We start from the raw sequence: 21,121 nt of genomic DNA on the forward strand, positions 1-21,121 counted from the left end.
TGAGTGGAACCCATCCTCCTTGATTTATTTTCCATATCACAGCCGAGAAGTAAACAACTCTGGCACTAGTGTGAGGACAGCGAAATGTTAGGACAAGATCCAATGACACCTCCACACGAGGAGCATGATCAGGATCATTAGTAACGTGGTAGCAAGCATCACGAGCACAACAGCAGTTCCTAAGATATACAAAAAAAAAAATCAGATGCAAAGCCAAATAACATTATCTGAGACCTCTACATCTTACCGTATGCATTTCCTATTTGGCTCTGGTTCTTGAAACTAGCAGTGACGGCGATGCATCCGACCATAAGTATCCAGTTAATTCAGGACAATAGATCTGACCAAGGAACTTCTTGGAAGTATGAACAATCTTAACACGTGGAAAACATCCATGAGACACTGCCTGCTTGATTATTGAATAAGTCCCTGAGATTGTAGCTTGGCTCCCAACGATGGCAGCTCCTGTGGCGACTACAAACATAGGCCAGTACACACTATCTGTATAATTTTCAAACCATAAAGAGTTGTGAGTGTTTGTAATAGAGCATTGTGTCAGAGGTCCCAACCTTGTGGTATTCAAAAAAAAAAAAACCATGCATGTATGACTTCAAGAAGAGAAGACCAACCAGGCATAGATGCATAGAAGGCGTCTTTGTAATGATCTTTTTGTGTTCACAAGATAAGCAGCTTGTCCACAGTACGTAAGAAGAAGACAAGGGAAGACAAAGAACCGTAAACGCGAGCTGAATCGCTAGTAAGGGAAGTAAGCAATGTCTGCGTATAGTGCTTCAGTGCCTGTTATGCTGAGAAGAATGCCACCTAGCGAGATCCAACCGTCTAGTCCTCGTTTTTAAAGTATAAGTTAGTATATGTAGGCGAAAAGCTTTCAAAACGCTTGTGTCGTGTTTGCAGATGTTGTACATTCCAGTGGCTCCAATGAAGAGGAACCAGATAAAGGCTATGGGCGCAAAGAGCCATCCACTTTGTCTGTGCCATAATGTTGCATACTGAACAGTACTATTAGATGATGATAGAAAACAAGCACAACAACATCTGGAAGAAAAACAAAAGGAACATAGCTAAGTGAGAAAAAAAACTAAACCGAACCGGGATTAGGTAAAACGTTACCGCTGCTCATCTTTGGACTGATGACTTTGATCCCACCAGTAGCTGAAAGAACTGTTCAAAGAAGGTTCTGTAAGCTAAAGAGTTTTAGTGAACTCGAAAAAGACAGACTAAGGAGGAGTTGGATAAATTTAAAAAAAAAAAAATAGAAAGGGGAAGAAGCTAGATAGTTAGTTACCTGAGATAGCTGGGGTTAGATACCGTCACCAATCATCATACAAGTTCCAAGAAGAACAATGAACAGAAGAGCTCTCTTTCTTGATTCTTTACTCTCTAACACTTCTTTGTTTTAGCAGCAAAGACCCTTCAGGGAGCAACGTTCGACTATAGTTGTGAGATCCTCATCGCTGCGTTGCTGATCGGTATTAGCTTCACTTTAGCATGTCTACAAAGCAACGAGTATAAGCTAAGCTAAAGTCCCACCTACACATTAAAGATTGAGTTATAAACTAAACCGGTTTGGTTAAAAGCACATTGATCAAGCTTAGCTTTACCTTGGCCGTTGTCATTAGCTTTGCAACGATGATGACGTACTTGATGAGAGGTATAAGTAAGAGAGAGTAAATGATCAAAGAAAGAGCTCCAATACATCTTCACTATCACTGATTCCATCAGGGAATGTATTGTAGAACACATACAACGGAGAAGTCCCTAAATCTCCGTACACTATCCCTAAGCTTTGAAATGATAGTCTTAGTAGCATCAACATCGACAACCCTGATACAAAAAAAATTAAACTTTCTCACTTTATCAAACACTAAAACAGAGTAGCCACTGTGAAACAGAGTAACCATTAGAACACAAACTCTTGTATAGAGAAAGTGAGAACCTTTTCTCTGTACATGTTCTTGAGCTTGTTAGCTTCTTCATCCATGGGCTGAATCAAGTTTCTGCTCTAGCTCCCACATAGCTCCTACGTGTCTTTCTCGATCGTGTTTTCTCCTTCTGCTACAGATCCTTCTACCCTCTCTGCCATCTTTTGTAACAACAGAACTCGACGTTTTCTTGCACTAGAAATCGATGACCATTTGGGAGCAGTTCGCCTGAGATGAGACCACTTGAAACCTTTGGTGACTTTTCTGAGTAAGGAGAAGGGGTTTGAGTTATTCCAGAGGAATAAGTGATGTCTTATCAACTTTGGTTCTTTGGATAAAGGCTACACCAAAAGAGCCTCATATTTGTGAAGAAAAGGGACCCTCCCTTTATCATTATTTAGAAAATAAAAATAGAATCAGCCAGTCAATAATAAGCTGATCCAAAGAGAATCTTTTAAAAAAAACTATGAAGATTACGCGAAGAGAACACGGTTCAAAAGAAATCTGTTTTTTTTTTTGCTTCTTTATTTAATTTGTTCAGATATTTAACAACAGACAGTTAAAAAACGAAGAGAGATACATCTGTCCAACTCCTTTCAAATGATTCATCTAAGATGATTTATACAAATGATCCATCTGATGTAGTTTCACTATGCTCGTTTCTCTATCAAGATAGAAACCATCCAAATGAACTTATGTTTGTTTACGCATATCTATTTCTATTTAGATGAATTTAATAAATAAATAACTTATATACCTTTGTTTTGAATTAAATATTATAATCTTATGTTTAATTATATTGTGGTTTTACATTTTTTGCCGGAAAATTTAAATTTTACAATTTAGAGAGAAAAGTGCATTTTATGGTTTTAACAGAAAATCAGGGTTTTATGTTTTTGGCGGATAGCCTAGCATACAGTGTTAGAAAGCAACCGTTTTTCGTCGTTCACATGGATCAATATTTTCCGGTTTGGTTCACGGAGTCAGTATGAGTCTCAATAAGTTGATGAAAAAATATGTTTTTGGCGGAAAATTACGAGTTTTACGATTTTGACGGAAAATTACGTTTTTCAGTTTGACGGAAAATTACGTTTTTCCGGATTTGGCCGAAAATTAAGATTTTCTGGTTTTGGCGGGAAAGTGCATTTCTACAGCCTTAACAAAATATTTGCATTTTCCGGTTTTGGCGGAAAATTGTGTGTTTTCTTGTTTTGGCGAAAGATTGCATTTTTCTGGTTTTTGCAAGAAATTACGTCTTTCTCGATTTGACGGGAAATTGTGTTTTTCAGTTTTGGCGAGAAATTGTATTTTCCAATTTTGTTAGGAAATTTGTTTTTTTTTCTCGTTTTGGCGGAAAAATACGTTTTTATGGTTTTATCGGGAAAATGCATTTTTACGGTTTTGGTGGAAAATTATGTTTTTCCGACTTTGGAAGGAAGGTGCGTTTTTCCGGTTTTGGCGAGAAATTGTGTTTTTCTGGTTTTAGCGGGAAATTGTGTTTTCTGGTTTTAGCGGGAAATTGTGATTTTCTGGTTTTAGCGAGAAATTGTGTTTTTCTGGTTTTAGCGGGAAATTGTGTTTTTCTTCTCGTTTAGCGGGAATTACATTTTTCCATATTTGACGGGAAAGTGTGCATTCCGGTTTTGACGGGAAATAATGTTTTTCCGGTTTTGGCAAAAAAATGTGTCTTTGAGCTTTTGGCAAAAAGGTACATTTTTACGGGTTTGACGGGAAATGCATTTTACGATTATGGCGGGAAATTGCATTTTTCCAGTTTTTGCGAGAAATTGTGGTTTTCTCGTTTTGATAGGAAATTGCGTTTTCTCGGCTTTGAAGGAAAAAATTGGTTTTCGATTTTGACGCAAAATTATGTTTTTGAGGAAAATGTGCGTTTTACGGTTTTGGCGAGAAATTACGTTTTCTGGTTTTGGAAGAAAATTGTATTTTCCTGTTTTGGTGGGAAACTTCCTTATTACGATTTTTCTGGAAAAGCTTGTTTTACGGTTTTGGCAAAAAATGATTTTTTTATCGTTTTGGCGGAAAAAAGTGTTTTCGCGGGAAAATTTCTTTTTACGATTTTAGCGGGAAATTGTGTTTTTTCTGTTTTGACATAAAAGTGTATTTTATCCGGTTTTGATAGAAAAATGTGTTTGTGATTTTGACAAGAAATTTATTTTTTTTTGGTGAGGACTCACCCTCATCCAAATGCTCGGTGAAGAATCACCCTCAATTGAATGAGAATTTGATGTGAGTTTACACAAATGCAGTTGGGTGATCCATATGGATGTAACATTTTAATGCACAAAACAAACATCAATTTGCATCTTCACCCAGATAGATCACTTAGATGAGCAAACGAACATCACTTTAGAGGTTATGACGACGCTGACAAAACTGAAGATGAATGGCAGTGTAACATCCCGAGTTATGATATACGAAAAGGCTAAGATGATTGATTTTGCTATCTATGTTACCAAAGTTGACTTACTTTTTTTCGTTACACATCCATTTAGAACTCTAGAGTTAAGTGTGATTGAACTGGAGTAGTGGAAGGATGAGTGACCTATCGTAAAGTGATCCGTGATACCGTGTGAGTGAGACCAAAACTACGGAGAAAGGTCATGTGATGATTACAAGATCAGTAAACAATGATTCCGAGCTTTGAAAAATTTATGCACCGACCGTTGGAACGGGATAAGGCCCACGGGTGGAGTGAGTGGGTGTGGGTGGTCCATTTGCTGTGGACGGTCAGAACGTTATAAGTGACATCGGAGTCAGGTTAGCTATCGTGTGAGTGAGACCAAAGTACGGGGAAATGTAATGTGGTGATTGCAGGCCAGTAAACAATGAATTTGAGCTTTGGAAAATTTGTGCACCGACCGTTGGACAAGATGGGGCCACATACCGAGTGAGCAGGGTTGGGCGGTCCATTGGTCGTGGACGGTCGGAGCGTTATAAGTAGTATCAAAGCCATGTTAGCCATCGTGTGAGTGATGCCAAAGTACATGAAAATGATTTGAAAAATTTATGCATCGACTGTTGGAACGGAATGAAACCGAGGGAACGGACATAAGTGACCCATTAGTCGTGGACGGTAGGGACTATAGGCAGAGAGACAGACAAGCAGTTCAACTCTCTTTCTTTCTCTCTCTTTTTTCCCTTTAAATTTATGTTTTAATATTATTTTTGTTTCGGTATATATAATAAGGGATATACTTCTTCTTTTTTCCGATTGTTGAAATATATACTTCAGTAGCAGATTGTGACGTATGACATATCCATTATCCAACATTGCATAAAAACAAACGAGGAAGAAAATATTGAAGGAAACTACACATTAAGTTTTATTTTACCCATTTTTATTGCCAAAGCAATCATAAATTTTTAGATATGTTTGTTTTTTTTTCATTGTCTTTGCATTCATTTTCCTGACTTATACCGCACATCCAGTTGCAACCTTAGAATCATGTACCAGGATATCATTTATTTATTGGTACGAAAGTGATGGCTTGTAATAATACCTGGAAGTTGAATAAGATTTGACGAAAAATTGTACTGCGTCAAAATGTTTAAGCGATAAAAGAAAATTATGGAGTAGCAAACTTGAGCCAAAGCCCTTTACTCCATTCAACCTCCGGATTAGATACTCTAATCAATACCCAATAAGATTTTGATGAAAATTGTTCTGCGGTCAAAATGTTTAAGAACTATGTTTAAGATTGCTAGTTGATTTTAAGGTTATGATATTAAAAGGTAGCTTTTCATAGATCAATAGAAATTTGTAAGATGTTAGGGTACGAAGTGGTTAAATAGAATATGAAATGAATAACTCCATTGACTATAACCAATCGTGAGGCGTCACTATAAATGTTTTATTTATGGAACATCATACAAAATATGTATTCTGAAAAGAACACACATACACATATGTACTATTCAGTGAAACTTCTATAAATTAATAATTTTGGGATTACACAAAAACTATAATTTTTTATTAATTTATAGAGATATTAATTATCAATATACTAATTGAACCAAAAAATCAATTTGTGACTATAAAATTATATTATTTTATAAAGATTTTTAGTATATATTAATTTATAGAGTATTAATTTAAAGAAGTTATACTGTATATATGTCTTTAAGTATTTTTTAATTTTTTTAATTTATATGACTTCTCTAGACGCACGCACTTACGTACGTTTGATACTGTGAATAAGTTCTTTTTAAGGGGTCAAAATGTAAAAAACATTTCCAAATTCTACATTATTATTAATAGTTTTATTAATACGAAAATATACTAATCTGTAGTGAATTTCTGATACTATGAAGAAGTTGACCGCAAAAACAAATAATTTTTAAAATACTAAACTTGAGTCTTTTGGTATTTTTAATCATTTTAAAATCAATGCTGCATTATCGACCGAAAACAACAATGAATAATGCATTATTATTGATTGACTGAAGACATGGTTCTGTCATGCCAATTTTCAAGTTTAATAAGTTTGAATATTTCGACAGTTGAAAATTATAATTGATAAAAACGTTTATCCTACTGAAAATAGTTGGCAGAATAGAGTAGTAACTAACCTACAAACTTTGTCATTCAGCCCACGATTATGACAGGCGACGCATATTCCACATAAGATCCATTTCTATAAACTCATTACATAACATCCATATGTATCAATTTAAATGATTGAGACAGTTTGAAAATAAAGAGAATAATCTAGCTGTTCAGTTTTGTACTACCAATAATAAGGTCAAAATAAAATACATATGGATGGTATGTATCGAGTCTACAGACTTTTGTCTCAATCATACAGTTTTCTTTATTCTTCCTTTAGATTGTTAACAAATCTTATTGTCTCTAAAATTCGTTCATATGTTCGCTTCCAAACAAAATCAAAGACTAACAAGAACCAAACTAAAGCCGATTTGGCTAATATGAGTACCTAACAAGTTGGCCACTTCTCTACTGCTCTAAAATTATTTTTCTCATTATTATGGCACAAGATCGGCTAAATATGTCATTTTAACGTATCAAGTTAATAGTTTCTCTTGTTAAAAGGATTATGTTATACAAGAGTTAATTGCTTGATATATATGCTGTATTTTTTTTTTTTGAACACAAACTTACTTTCATTCATAATCAAACTTTTTCACTACAATAACAAGAGGAGATTATACATCCTCTTTGGTCATAAGCATAACATACAACACATAAATAGTCTAAGAAAGATAAGTCTTCAATCGAAGATGACAGCGAATTCGAGACGAAGCTTGAATGCGTCGAGTGAGCCTTCACGACAAAGTCGGACAGCTGGAGAATAGTCACATAATGTGACGTTGAGGTCCAGACCTCATCTACGAGAACTACCGAAGTAGTCGGTTGCATCTTCAGATCCCGTGGAGATCGCTACGCAAGATGACAAACCGATGAGGGAACTGAAGCAAACACTCAGCAACGACAACGAAACCGAGGAGGAGGAACGAAGGATAACCAATCCCGGTGAACCCACCGGTAAAATTTTCCCAAAGGATAAATATGATCGTGTAATACGAGAAACATAGATCCTGTTGAAATCACAGGAACTCCAACTGACCCCACCACTAGCTAATCTTAATCGTTAGATAACTCTTTCTTCTACATATCTGGGACTTTTCCAATATCTTGGACTGACAGGTTCAAAAACGCATATGGGCCAGGCCCAAACATAATCAGTTGTTACCTCAGGAGACGCTGTCATTCTGGCACGGGGTACGAAGGATACAAAATCGCCGGCAAAGCTCCGACGAAGAGGACATGAAGCACCGTCGATGATTAACGGAGGGGAGGAGAGCATCACTTTCGGTATGAAGGAAGTGAAATGATACCGAAGTAACTCGGAACTGAACTGGTGATGCTTCGAGATCTGCCGTCAGTCTGATGAAGAGGAGCAATCCGCAGTGGTTTGTGGGACTCAAGCCTCCCCGGAGACGAGGAGGTTGATCTCGTCGGTTGAAATCGTGGCTCCGTATAGCGTTTAAAGGCTTGGTGTTGACGCCAAACAGAGAGAGGTACGACGGGGTTTGAACCCGAAGACCAGAGCTTAGCAGCGGTGAGAGAACCCTCTCGACTCATCGCTAAGAGAAGGACCTGTCGGAAGGAAAGGACCACCGAAAGAAGCGTAACGAAGAGTCCTCTTCTCCGTCGTAACATTTGTCGGGATCGCCTTCCTCCAAACATCCAAGTGACATGAGTGAATAAACGAAAAACAGAGCAGGAAATCAAGAACACTATAGTGAAGGAGAAGAGCAGCGTCGTCGATAAGGCCCAGCGCCGGCGAGAAACGCCGTTGCCGGCGCCGAGGGGCATGGATCTCGTTTGTGCCTCGAGCCCCGTGCCTGAGAGAGTCTAGGGATTTTAGTCTTTTGAAAATAATATATATGCTGTATTAAAACCAGTAATTTACTAGTTGCAAAGAAGCTAGGATTACAATTCTCAAATGTTGGTAGACTTCTACTTTCTAAGGCCATTAAATCAATGTTATACCCACTTATAGATACGGCACTCTTTCAAAACCACATCATATGATTATCTCTTCTTTTGTAGCCAAGTTATAAACGGTATAATAAGAACCAGCCTGGTGCAGATTACTATGAAGATGTAAGATGTCTGCCCTAAAGTAGTCGCTGACGTAGTTGCTGAAGCAGACGTCGTAGTGAGTGGTGAAGACCACGTGGAGTCAAGATGCTGAGCTGGAGTCATGTAGACTTGGAGAGCAAGGGAGTATCTTGGAGATAAGGAAAGATGAATAAACTTGAGAAGCAAGTTTATGACTTAAAGAAAGAGGAATAAGTGCATTCCAAGAAAAGAAAAGTTACACTTATTGTTATGGAAGATGTCCATACATGTTGCCTTGGAGACTAAGGTTTCAGAAACGTGGAGAATAATATAAGATAGTTATGGGGTCGTCTGTAGAGAGACAGAGACACGGAGGCTGATCTTATAGAGAGAGAGAAGCTCTTGGAGGTGTTCTTGGGTCGTGCTGAAGCAGTGACTGAAGTACTTGACGGAGAAGAGGCATAAGCGGGTAGCTTAGGAATCTTTCAGTAGCGTGTGTTAGGGTGTTAACACTAGACGTGTAAAAGCTGAATAAGCAAGTCTTGTAAAGATTGTTTAAAGGAGATTCTAATAAAAGCATTGGTGTTTGCTTGTGTATTTGTCTCTTGATTTATCTTCTGGATTACCTATTGTTGTGTCATCTTTGCACTAACATACTATATAATTCATAGCCAGTTCGATGAATTTAAAATAATACCGAACGCAGTGCCACAAATTTAGCTTTTGGGTTTGTCCTTAAAACACACCATTGACAAACCTAAGCGTCTGAACTAGTCATGTTCATTACTCAGCTATTGCCGGTTATGGTTATGCAGCTACTTCTGTCTCTTCATCTTCGTTTTTGGGTTTCTGAAAACCATCATCCTAAATCCTACCCATTCTCCATAGAAACTCATGTCGGCAAAGCCTCGAAACAGATATGCATTCGTTCGCCATCTAATCTCACATATGTTTCTTTCTTCCTGAATTGTGTTGTTCCAGGTTTTAATGCAAAAGTTATGGTACGATGCATAAACTGTTGGCTAGCAGCTGGTTGACATTCCTATATTGTATAATCAGAAGCTGTTCCTAAATGGCAAGAAACTGGTAATCCTATCTGTCACAGTGTGGTTGATCATCAGCATAACTCTACACTTTTCGCTTCGCATGCTGCCATTTTAGTTACTTAACAATTTTTTGTTCATTTGATTGGAATTCTTGGATTTCATATTGACTATCTTGTGCTCAAACGATTGGTCTTCAAAAGTTTCACAGGGCTATAAGAACTCTTTTTCAATGTCTCTTTCTGCGTTGTCTTCTTTATTTGTAGATGTTTGAAGAAATCAATCACATGTTTACTTAGCTAAAGATGATAGTAGCTTGATTGTAAACATCCTCTTTTTTTTATTGAGTGTTAATATCCTGCTAGACTACAAGATAGACAGCTAGATTATTCCTAAATGTTTGTGGTGTGCATACATGCAACATTATTGATTGTAAACATCCTCTTGCTTCTAAATGTTTGTGGTGTGCATACATGCAACATCCGATTTTGTGTGTGTTGATTAGATCCTTGGATTTGGGGTAGGTTTCAAATCGATTGAGTTTGTTCTATTCATCTGTCATCTCTGTGACAGAGAAATCGATTCCTATGGTTGATGATATTTGATTTGCTGTTTAATATTGACAGAGAAAGCTTGTTGATTGTGATGGTGAGTCTCTTTTGAAATAGAGATTGTTTCCTTTTGTGTGCATGTTGAAGCCTGTTTTCCTTTTGTGTTAGGTGTGATGAGCTCACAATGGAGGATAAACTCTCTATTGTACAAGAGCAGAGAGCTAAGAATGCTGAGCTAAAGGCTAAATCTCGGGCTCTCAAGTTGAAGAAGTTGAGTCTGATTCTGATATAGATCAAGCAGGTTTGGAACTTGAATTCTGATTTGTTTGTTTGCGTTTTTATGCTAGGTGAAGCAGCAAAAGATGTTGGAGTCATTGTGCCCATTGCTCCAGCTTCTGCAGGTAAGACATCTGGGAGCTTTTGTATCAGTTATGATATATGATTGCATCTGACTTTGAATTTCTCTGTTGCTACAGATGATGAAGATGGCCCTCCTGAGTAGATCTCTAATGAAGAAGCAGTTGCCAAGCATCTGAAGCTGGAGATGTCAATTGCAGCCTCTGCCTCTGCCCGTGTCAACCCCTTTAGTGAATCTACTCAGTATTTCGACTGGCTTAACTTGGAGAAGACTTATCGTGAACTGAGCCCTGCGGAGCAACAATACTTTGTAAGCTCACTTCTACTTATTTTGACTCTGCTATAGTGTAGTGTAAAGGTTTAATAAACCTCTGTTAGCTCATTCTTAGAGTTTCACCCCTTTTTTATTGTTTGCCTCCCACAGGTCACTGCTTCTCTCGCTGGCCACTTTGAATAAAGGAGAAACCTTAATAACTGAGCTTTGCGCCAATAGTATCTGGTTTCTATATGGCGGTGCAAAATAAATTTTTTTAATTCTTCGTAACTACAAAACGCTACTTTGATATGACTTGAATAATGTCTGGATTCTACTTCTTGCACAATCTGATATGTTTAGTGCCTTTCTTTTGGGCGTTACATGCATCTTTGCTTCTTATTGCCTTGTCTGAGAATATTTTGTCAAACATGATTCAGTTTAATTCTTTGTTTGATGGGGTTATATGCGAATGTGAGAAGCTTTTTTTGTGTGGGTACATTGATCCAGGTTACTTCGAGATCTAATGATTTGTGGGTATTGTTAAGATGCGATCGACCTTGCTCTGAGATATCTTTTCATAACATGAAGAGTTATGGCTGTGTTGCCGATAGCTTTGCACACATTGCTTTCTGAATCTCAGTTCATTGCTTGTTAACAGTTTCCCGGCCAAAAGTCTTTTCTTCTTTTTTTTGAACTGAAGTCTTTTCTTCTTTCTTTGATAAGGATATGTATTTAAACACTAAGAAATTATTAATAATAGTCGGACCAGAAAGATAGAAAGGTGTGAACGTTAACCAGAGAATTATACTAATCCTGGTTACAATACCCATTCTTTTATTTGCATCTATTTTCTAAATAAAAATGGTAATAGATATCAGTTTATCATTAATGATCTTATTTTCAACGTCCCCAAGAGCTAAGGGAGCTGCCAGGAGCAACGCAGTCAAGTATTGATTACTGATTGATCCAGAAAACATGTTAGGTAGAGACTTGTGATGGATTAGAAGGAGTTTACATGATTGTTTCTTCACCAGCTTATGTGTCATCAGTACCTAACGTTGATGAAGGAGTTATATGTTTGGCCAAATGACATTAATTAAAAAAAAAAACAGAGTATATAGTTTTAGTTTAGTGGTATAAGAGGATGATAGCAAACATTTTTCAAAAAAGGAGAAACATTTAAGTACATTTAAACTTAGAAGCTTACATTTGTTGCATGCATGTAACTTTGGACATGCCAACATATATCATTTAGTTGCCCATACAAATTTGAATTTTAACAGTGCTAAGTTGGAATTTAAATGTAATATACGTCTTATTGAACAAGCATCTCAAATCTGCATGTTTGTAGTTTGTTCACCCTCAGGATATATCTCACTCGGGAACTTTCCCTCTCCTTCATCTAATACAGTTTTTGGATTTTTTTTTATTCAGTCTTGTTTAGACATTCTCCGCGCGGTCTTTGTTATGAGCTTATTTCTTATTTTTAAGAGCAAGAAAAATAAAATTAACTAAAAAATTGGGACATTTATGAATTTGATGATATTTGAGAACTTAATATCTTATAAATCCGTGTGCATTTTATTAGAAGATTTTCTTGGATTGAACCTGTACCAATATATAGTATTTCATATTATGTATTTAAAAAAAAACAAATAATAAGAATTTGCAAGTTATATTATGTCTTTTAAATAAATATAAATAATAAATAAAATAGTAGTTGTTGCTAAAAAAAAATATTTTTAACCTGTTAGCAAGAAAAGAAAGCCTTAAATTCTTAAGTAAATCTTAAATCTTTGGATAAATACTAAACTTAAATCATAAACACTAAACATTAAATCTTAAAATTACTAAATTCTTAATCCTAAACTCTAAACCCTAAACACTATTGAGAAGCTGTGAATCTGAAAGCTGCTGTGAAGAACACTAGTAATGTGGTGGTTCGTGAGCAGAGTAGGCGGAGCGGTCGTGAACAGAGCTGGTGGTCGTAAGGAGAGAGACGTTGGCTTCATGAAGATTAGGTTTAGATTAGTTTTTGGTTTAATGTGTTATTGTTTTACTTTATTTGGTTTACTTTTGTTTTTTTTTTTAATTATATATTTGATTTTGCATTCATCTGAAATAATTTAGAATATATATATATATATATATATATATATATATATAGAGTGAATGAGTAAGTTTAATTGATATTATCAGCTTTACATTAATTAGTTTTCAGGAATCTATGATTTATTGTATTCACTACTAATATAAATATATTAAAAACTGTTATTATAATTGTTTCTGTAATATCATATGGTATATTATCAATTTATATAATGTAATATATGATATTTAATAATTTCTATAAATAAATTATATTAATTCATCTATATTTAAGAGTTTACTTGTATGTTTGGAAACATCTATTAGATTAAGTAATTCTAGGGTTAGTTTCTTTTTAAAAACTTTAATTAAATAAATAAAAAATTTAAAACCATCAACCAATCAAATTATAACTATAAATTGGAAAGCTTTCTTATGAGCGACACGTTAGCAGAAATAACTTAAGTGACTTCTCAACTAATATATATGGGGATTATGATTTATCTATTTAAAACCAATGATAAATTTGGTTAATATAAACATGTATTAGGAAAATGGTAGTCTAAGTAATTTCTCTCATAATTTTGTCAAATCACAAATCACACTTTTTCACTCATTTTTTATTTAATGTTTAACTTAAAAATTAAATGGGTTAACCAATATTTCTTCCTTAAAAACATACATATTTAATTAAATCTGATTAATTAATAAGAAAAAATAATATTTAAATTTTTAAATAACGAAATGTTGTTATTTTGGCATATATACTTAAGAACAAAACTTAGATTCACCCCCTAGGGTGAACTTTTAAATTCAACTCACCATTTATGACCAATAAAAGTGACACATAGATTATTAATTAAAAAATATTAAATTAAATAAAAAATAGCTACATAAATTAAAAAACGCTAATTTTAACGACGCTAACGCTTCCAGTGAAACTCTAAACCCTAAATCTTAAATTCTAAACCCTATACCCTAAATTCTAAACCCAAATCTAATCCCCTAAACCCAAACTCTATACCCTAAACCCTAATCCTAGACCCTAAACCCAAATTATATACCTTAAACCCAAAAATAGACTATAAACCTAAACCTTATACCCTAAATCCAAGTTTTAGACCCTAAACCCAAACCGTAAACCTTAACCCAAACCCTATAGCATCTTAATTAGTTTGGGGTTTGGGTTTAGGGTTTACCGTTTGAGTTTTATACTTATGGTTAAGGTTTTGGGTTTAAGGTATATAATTTGGGTTTAAGGTTTACGGTTTGGGTTTAGGGTCTAAGACTTGGGTTTAGGGTATAGAGTTTAAGTTTATAGTCTAGTTTTTGGGTTTAGGGTCTAGGATTAGAGTTTAGGGTATAGGGTTTGGGTTTAGAGGTTTGGATTTGGGTTTAGAATTTAGGATATAGGTTTAGAATTTAAAATTTAGGATTTAGGGTTTAGCTGAAAGCATTAGCATCATTAAAATTAGCGTTTTTATTTTTTGTAGCTATTTTTTATTTAATTTAATATTTTTAATTAGTAATTTATGTGGCACTTTAATTAGTTCTAAAAGGTGGAGTGAATTTAAAGATTAACCTAGGGGTGAACTAAGTTATGTCCCTCTTTCATTAGTCCGACATGGTCCTCTGAATAACATTATCTATTCAAGTTGTTTATTTCCGCTTGTTTGGCTCACTCATATTCTATTTAAGGATTAGGTTACTTCTGCTTAATAATAATGGTATTTGTTTGTTGGAAAAAAAATCATACAGCACAGGCACATGATTATCATCTTGTACAACTATAAAAAAATCACACAAGGGACCGAATGGAACTGCAGATCATTTAGTTAGTACAGCAATATTCTTTCATAAGAACATTTTTTTGTTAGTTATTCAATTTCGATCCAATTATCCAGACCACGGTAAGTATGAGTAATAGAATGGTCTTTGTGCTCAAAAAAAAATTACTTAATACTAGTAAAAGAAAAATGTTCAACCAAGTATGAAAATTTACAGTACAGAAATAAAAAGTTTGTAGAGATATTTGGTAAGAGGAAAAAAGGATATGCAATTTGTTAAAATATCAAAAATGAAAAATATATGAAAACTTATTTATTTATTTATTTATTTATCATGTGATTAAAGAATCGGATTATAGGGTTAGATTTGTGCCCCAACGTTTTTGGCATCATTACTAAATCAATCTTTGACCTAGCCGTCCTCATCTCCGCCGGTAGAGAAGAAGAATGGAGAGTATAGCGAAGGGACTAAGAGGAAGCAACGTGTGCAAGAGCCATGAAGCTTCGCCGGTGATACCTTTTGATCTAGTGATTGAGATTCTCACGAGACTTCCTCCCAAATCTCTTATGAGATTCAAATCGGTATCGAACGTCTGGTCATCTCTAATTTGTTCCCAATATTTCACCAACCGTTACCAAACGGTTTCATCAGCCGCACCTCGTCTATATATGGGTTTGAGCTTTCTTGACAACAGCCACCTCAAGTGTATGTTAATATCAGTATCTCCTAGTTCTGACTCGGATATTACTATATCTTCCTTTGACGCCCACCAAGGTTTAACCAAGCGAGCAATGAGAGGCTACATCACTAGCGTTTTTCGCGGCTTGATGTGCATTGTAGATGAAGCAAGTGCCCAAATATATAACACTACTACTAGGCAACTTGTCGTGCTACCCAAGATAGAAGAATCCAGCATCATAGATGGAGATCACGTGAATAAGAATATCAAGTATCATATCGGGTACGATCCTGTTCAGGACAGATACAAAGTGGTTTGCACAGTTACAACAACCAGTAACAAAGTTGGAGAGTCCATAACGTACTTGTCCGAGCAATGGGTATTTCTACTCGGAGGAGATATATCAAGTCGGTGGAGAAAGATTCCATGTCAATCTTCACATTTTCCTTTAACACAAGGATTGACTATCAAAGGCCGTATGTATTACCTAGCTTGGATTCGTGATCTTGATCATGTGCTTGTGAGTCTGGATACTAGTTCTGAAGAAATCAGTATGCTACAAGCACCTGAAGACAACTTTTATCCTCTTACAGTGACTCTTATAGAATGCTGTGAAAAGGTAGCTATTTTACACTATATTGATCTTGAAATCGAAGGTATGATGAAACTATGGGTTATGGAAGATGCAGAGAAGCATAGGTGGTCGTGTAAGACTTTGGTGTTTCAATCTTCTCAAGTTGATTTATTCAACAAGATTAAACTAGGGGTAGTAGGTACAACTAGAAACGGTGAAGTTATCTTTGCACCTCTGGATACAGCTTGTTTCTACATTATTCTTTATGATCTACAAAAGAATCATATGAGAAAAGTTGAGATCAAAGAAACACCAAACCGCCATCTTACAAAGTTTTGTGAAGCTGCTGGGTTTGATGATGTTGAGAACTTGATATATCTCTAAAACACCCAACGGCTACTACTCTCCAGACTTTTATATGTTTTTCTCTACAATCTTATGATAGATGCTGGGACGATATTTGGTTTGGCTAATATAAATATTGAGGACTTAATGATGTCTTTTTGTTGTTATTTTGTTTGGAAACATTTTATTTAATTTTGTATGATGTTTTTCTTATCTTTTACGGATAAATTAAGTGGCAAGAATTCACAAAGAGTATCAGACATGTTGGATCACTTCATATTTTTCCCATTAGCCATCATACTTGTTTATATATAAAATAAAAAACCTGAAAACGAAGTCTTTTTTTGTCTCTCTCGTCACTGAACTATGAACATAACTAAGGAACCACAGACACAATTGCAAAATATGAGTCTTTTGCAAACCTAACGTTAAGGACCCCCACATAGGAAACGTACCAAAACCTATTCTGAAAACTGCTTGAGTGCTTTCAATCCATGATCATCTAATGGTACTTAATCAATATCACAAGTTTCACAGATTGTTTAGCTGAATTTGCTTTCACTACAAGAGCTGTAATAGCTTCTGTTTTGGTGCCAAGATGTGTATGACATAGCAGATTGCCTCAATTCATCCTTAAAAGCTATTTCATTAGGCTTCTCACAAGCAGAGACATGAATGACATAGCAGTTCTCTGCTTCAAGCATGAAGGGTAGAGAGATCCGTTGTGACCAACGATTTTTGTGTGATGGTTTCTTACTTACTGATGATAATCTTGAATATGACATGATGTGAAACTATGATAACAGAGAAATGTAATGGAATACATGTTTCAATATTTTAGCAATCATAAATTGTGTTTTTCAGAAACATGATCGCTCTAATTGAAACCAATGCAACTTCATTTTTTGAAGGTAAAAGTATAACAACATTTCCTAGTAATATTTCACTGTGACTCTTGCTTTCTCTTTAGAGGGAATATGCAAAAAAAAAAAAACAATTGAGAGAAGAGATATTGAATGGAAATTAAAAAAAACATAGTTTGTCTTAAAAGTACAATCTAATTTTAATTTTTCAATGCAAATTATCATACATATTTATATATAGATTATTACAAGAAAGAGAGGAAAGACCTAGTTTCCTAAATTACCTAAATTCTATATTATATTCAGCAATAAAACACTTAATGAAAGATTTACTGTAATCATGGGATATCATTCTCGGAACATTTTATACGGGGAAGGTAGTGAAAATTCCCCTAACGTATTTTTTTCTACGTAAGTATACATCAAGAGAAATATCTGTCATCCCACCTTTTGAATATTGTCTAGTATCTAAAACAATATTGCACTAGATCTAGAGTTGTCAGACGGGTTGACCCGCGTCCACCTGGACAGTCCCGTGGCGGGTCCACCCGCTCACCAGACTGTGCGGGTTTGTCCACGGCGGGTTACGGCCTGAATCCTTGATGTGGCCATTAGATCAGCAACTGAACCGGAGGTCAACCCAAAGCCCTACTCAACCAGCCAAGGCGCAAACCAGGACATACGTTCACTAACAATTCCATATCTTACAAACCAGGAGGGTTTAAATCACGAGGCTAATTTGTATGGATTCTACACTCAAGAAGGAGTCCAGGCCAATTGGAATTGGGCCAAAATATTCACGGAGCAAGAAATTATGAATTTTACAAGTCAGAGGTTTTCCACCCCATCCATCTGCGAGTATCCGACTTTAGAAGGAGATTCCAGCCCACGGAAGGAGCGGCCTGAACCAAAGCACATCATAGGATTCAAGAGGAATCTCTCAGCTTTCTAGAAAGCTCAATACCAGGAGAAATGGCCACGGAATTATGAAGTTATGATCCAATCTCCAAAACCGGCCAAACCAGTTCTACACTTGCCTCAATTGGAAGCTAGCCGGTTCAATCAGCTTCAAACCAGAAATTGGCGACCAGGAGATCAATCTATACATTCAGGAAGTCTATCCGGAGATCCAGAAGAGTTTTACAAGTTTATACAATGCACCAGCCAACATTGGATCAGGAGGATCCTCATTTACTTCAACTTGCCTTATTTGGAATCTCAAGCATTAAAACTCCAACAGCTATTTTTCCTTCAGATTAGGCACGATCTCAGCACATTCCAAACCATCAAGAAGGTTCCCAGGAAGCTTAGTTATCCTCTCAAACCGTCCAGATACAAGGAGAACACCATCTACATTCATTTGGCCAAGATTCTAATCATAAAGGCTCCAACGGCTAGTTTTCATGGAGCCATCAATTCCTTTGCTTCCAAGTTTATTATTTTGATTTTATTTCTTTCCTTATGTCATTTTATGACTGTTAGAGAGTCCCAGTAGTCGAGCCTATAAAGCTCAATTAGTTTGTCTTTGTAAATCACTTTGAACTTTTATGAATGAAAATACAGTTTTTCTAGTTTCTCAAAAACTATTGTTCTAAGTCTTAGAGTATTGTGAGAAGCAGCTCTTGAGCATCCAGACTTATCAAAGCCTCATTTCACAGAGCTTTGTGGCGTCCACCATCCCATTTCCATCCACCAATCGATCTTGAGAGTGATACACATCCATCAAGACCGGTTCCATCTTCATTCATCTTGTTTGCGGGTCGACCCGCGGGTTACCTGCACAAACATAATGGAATTTGCATTTTTAACTTACACTTTATTCTTCAAGGCTCGAGAGATACACACAAACATTAAGCAACATACCATTAATCAGACAACACAATTTAGTTTTGAACTTGCACACAAGTATTGTTTTAGTTGATTTCTATTAGTGACAACACAATTAGTGAAAATTTTAGTTGGTTGCTTTCTATGTTGAAAGCATTAGCATCTGTTTATAATATAGTTGCAGTATCCCAAAGTTTAAAAAAGTTGCAGTATACCAAACATTAACAATTCTTTAGCCAAGAATATAGAACATCGTATATACTTTGTTATCAGTCCATATTTTTTTTTTTTTTTTTTTGATTAACTTGGGGGTATCCCAGGCCCATGGAGAGGCCCAGACTAATTCCCAAGGGGAGGTGCAGCCCACGGATAGACCCTCTCTCCGGGTATTCAAATGGGCCCTAAAGCATAGGCCCATATCCGTGTTAGGTGACCAGGATAATTGTGACTTAGTTTCGCGCAGCAGGTGGATCGAACCTGAAACGTGTTGGCGTCTCAGTCCCGTCTTCTTACCACTCGACCACAATCACCCGGTCCATATCAGTCCATATTTCACACAACAAAAACTTCACAAGCAGACAAAATTCTTACCAGAACTAAGCTTATTCTTATTATGACGTGAGAATAAGTTTAAGCAAAGGTAGGAAGCAAATGACCACCGAAGCTTTCAAGTTTCATGACTAGAAAGTCTTGAATTCAAATTGTAATAGCTATAATTTTAAAACTTTGTTATCAACCAGATTCCACACAACAAAAACTTCACAAGCAGACAAATTCTTACTAAGAACTAAGCACAAATCAAATTTAGAACATGAATCCAATATATCAACGTAAAGAACATGAAAGCAACAAACTGTAATAGTTCAAAAGCAACACCAAATAAATTCCAGTCAACAAACTTAAATTTTAAATGGAAATACGAAAACCAACAAGCCAAACTCAAACAGGAGACATTACAGTCAAGAGCAGAGATAACCTATTGTTTTTTTTTGGATTTGCAAGTCTTTGTTTGAGTCCGAGTCCTACCCTAGATCCGATCATAAATATGTTGTGTTTATTAGGTATATTTGGTTATTTCGAATATGTTTCCGGTATTATGGATATTTTTTTAAAGTTTTTGGTTTCCGGCCAATTGCCAAAGAAAACATGCCCCAAATTTATTTATGTTTCTCTGTTTTTTCAAAGTTTTTTTTTAAGTTTTTAATGTTCTGTCGACCTCTTAAACTCCACTAAAAATCTGTCCTTTATCTGTAAATAACGTCCTTGCAGCAAAAACTATTTCAAATTAAACACACATCATAATAGTAAATCATAATAGTAAACGGACGTAATGTGAATTTATATTTAGAAACTAAGCACACTTCTTCAAACCCGAAAGATTATATGATAATACATACATGCATGCATGGAGCATGGTACGCGGTTACCTCTCGTGCAAAATATATAACAGAAACCGAGAAAGGAATGTTTGATAATGAGAACGTATTTTAAGAAAGTGATCAACATGGATAGAGAAAGCAATATATATTATTTTAGATACTAGACAATATTGAAAAGGTGCGAAGACAGTATATTTATTGAAAAAAATATATATATATTATGGAAATTTCCACAACCTTCCTTCCCCGTATAAAATGGTATGAGATTGATATAGCGTGATTACAGTAATCTTTCATTAAGTGTGTGATTGCTGATATAATAAATGATTTTGGTAATTTAGGAAACTAGGTCTTTCCTCTCTTTCTTGAAATCTATATATAAATATGTATGATAGTAGCCGGGATGAAATGCTGTTAGAAACTCTCCTAAGAGTCATGTTTTAGACTCTGTGTCATTTTCTTACACTTTATACGTGTTTCAAAACGAAATGACCTTTCAATTTTTGATTGTGGATCGTTATAGTTGCTCTTTATTTATTGAAAAATCTTCGGTCTTTGATTCTCAAACCACTCGATATTCTCGTGTAAATATGGTTTGAAACTTTCACAACCTTTCCAATATGAAAAACACATGATTATTGGATCGATTTTGGTTGTTGGTTTATTTGCGTCTCGTTTTTTTTCTTCAAAAAAGTGGACAATTATGACTGCAATATGAATCGAACCGGCGGTGGCTTTTGATGAAGTGGCAAATAAAGACCACCGTGGAAGCAGAAAACTTTCGCATCGCGATACAAGGAACATATTAAAATAAGCATTTT

The 21,121-nt window shown here is 35.6% G+C and overlaps 1 protein-coding gene and 2 long non-coding RNA genes across 5 annotated transcripts; 2 read left to right on the forward strand and 1 right to left on the reverse strand.

Moving 5' to 3' along the window:
- Nucleotides 1-14: 14 nt before the first annotated feature.
- LOC125597312 lies at nucleotides 15-751 on the reverse strand. The gene is made up of 3 exons (XR_007331609.1): nucleotides 630-751; nucleotides 248-501; nucleotides 15-179 (listed from the first exon to the last, which is right to left on the reverse strand). It is a non-coding gene; the product is annotated as an uncharacterized LOC125597312 (long non-coding RNA).
- An 8,525-nt stretch (nucleotides 752-9,276) lies between these two features.
- On the forward strand, nucleotides 9,277-11,219 carry LOC106389867. Of its 3 annotated transcripts, XR_001278142.3 has the most exons (5): nucleotides 9,863-10,113; nucleotides 10,220-10,241; nucleotides 10,313-10,545; nucleotides 10,621-10,811; nucleotides 10,926-11,219. It is a non-coding gene; the product is annotated as an uncharacterized LOC106389867 (long non-coding RNA). The 3 variants fall into 3 exon arrangements; XR_001278141.3 differs by lacking the exons at nucleotides 9,863-10,113; nucleotides 10,220-10,241 and adding an exon at nucleotides 9,277-9,636; XR_001278140.3 differs by having other exon boundaries at nucleotides 9,865-10,241.
- A 3,787-nt stretch (nucleotides 11,220-15,006) lies between these two features.
- LOC106384692 (F-box protein At4g19940-like) lies at nucleotides 15,007-16,444 on the forward strand. Its single transcript, XM_013824621.3, has one exon. The coding sequence runs from the start codon at nucleotides 15,080-15,082 to the stop codon at nucleotides 16,268-16,270; it is 1,191 nt and encodes a 396-aa protein (XP_013680075.3). The 5' UTR covers nucleotides 15,007-15,079; the 3' UTR covers nucleotides 16,271-16,444.
- Nucleotides 16,445-21,121: the final 4,677 nt, after the last annotated feature.

This window comes from Brassica napus, unplaced genomic scaffold (genome assembly GCF_020379485.1).
Source record: "Brassica napus cultivar Da-Ae unplaced genomic scaffold, Da-Ae ScsIHWf_1422;HRSCAF=2008, whole genome shotgun sequence".
Taxonomy (NCBI): Eukaryota; Viridiplantae; Streptophyta; class Magnoliopsida; order Brassicales; family Brassicaceae; genus Brassica; species Brassica napus.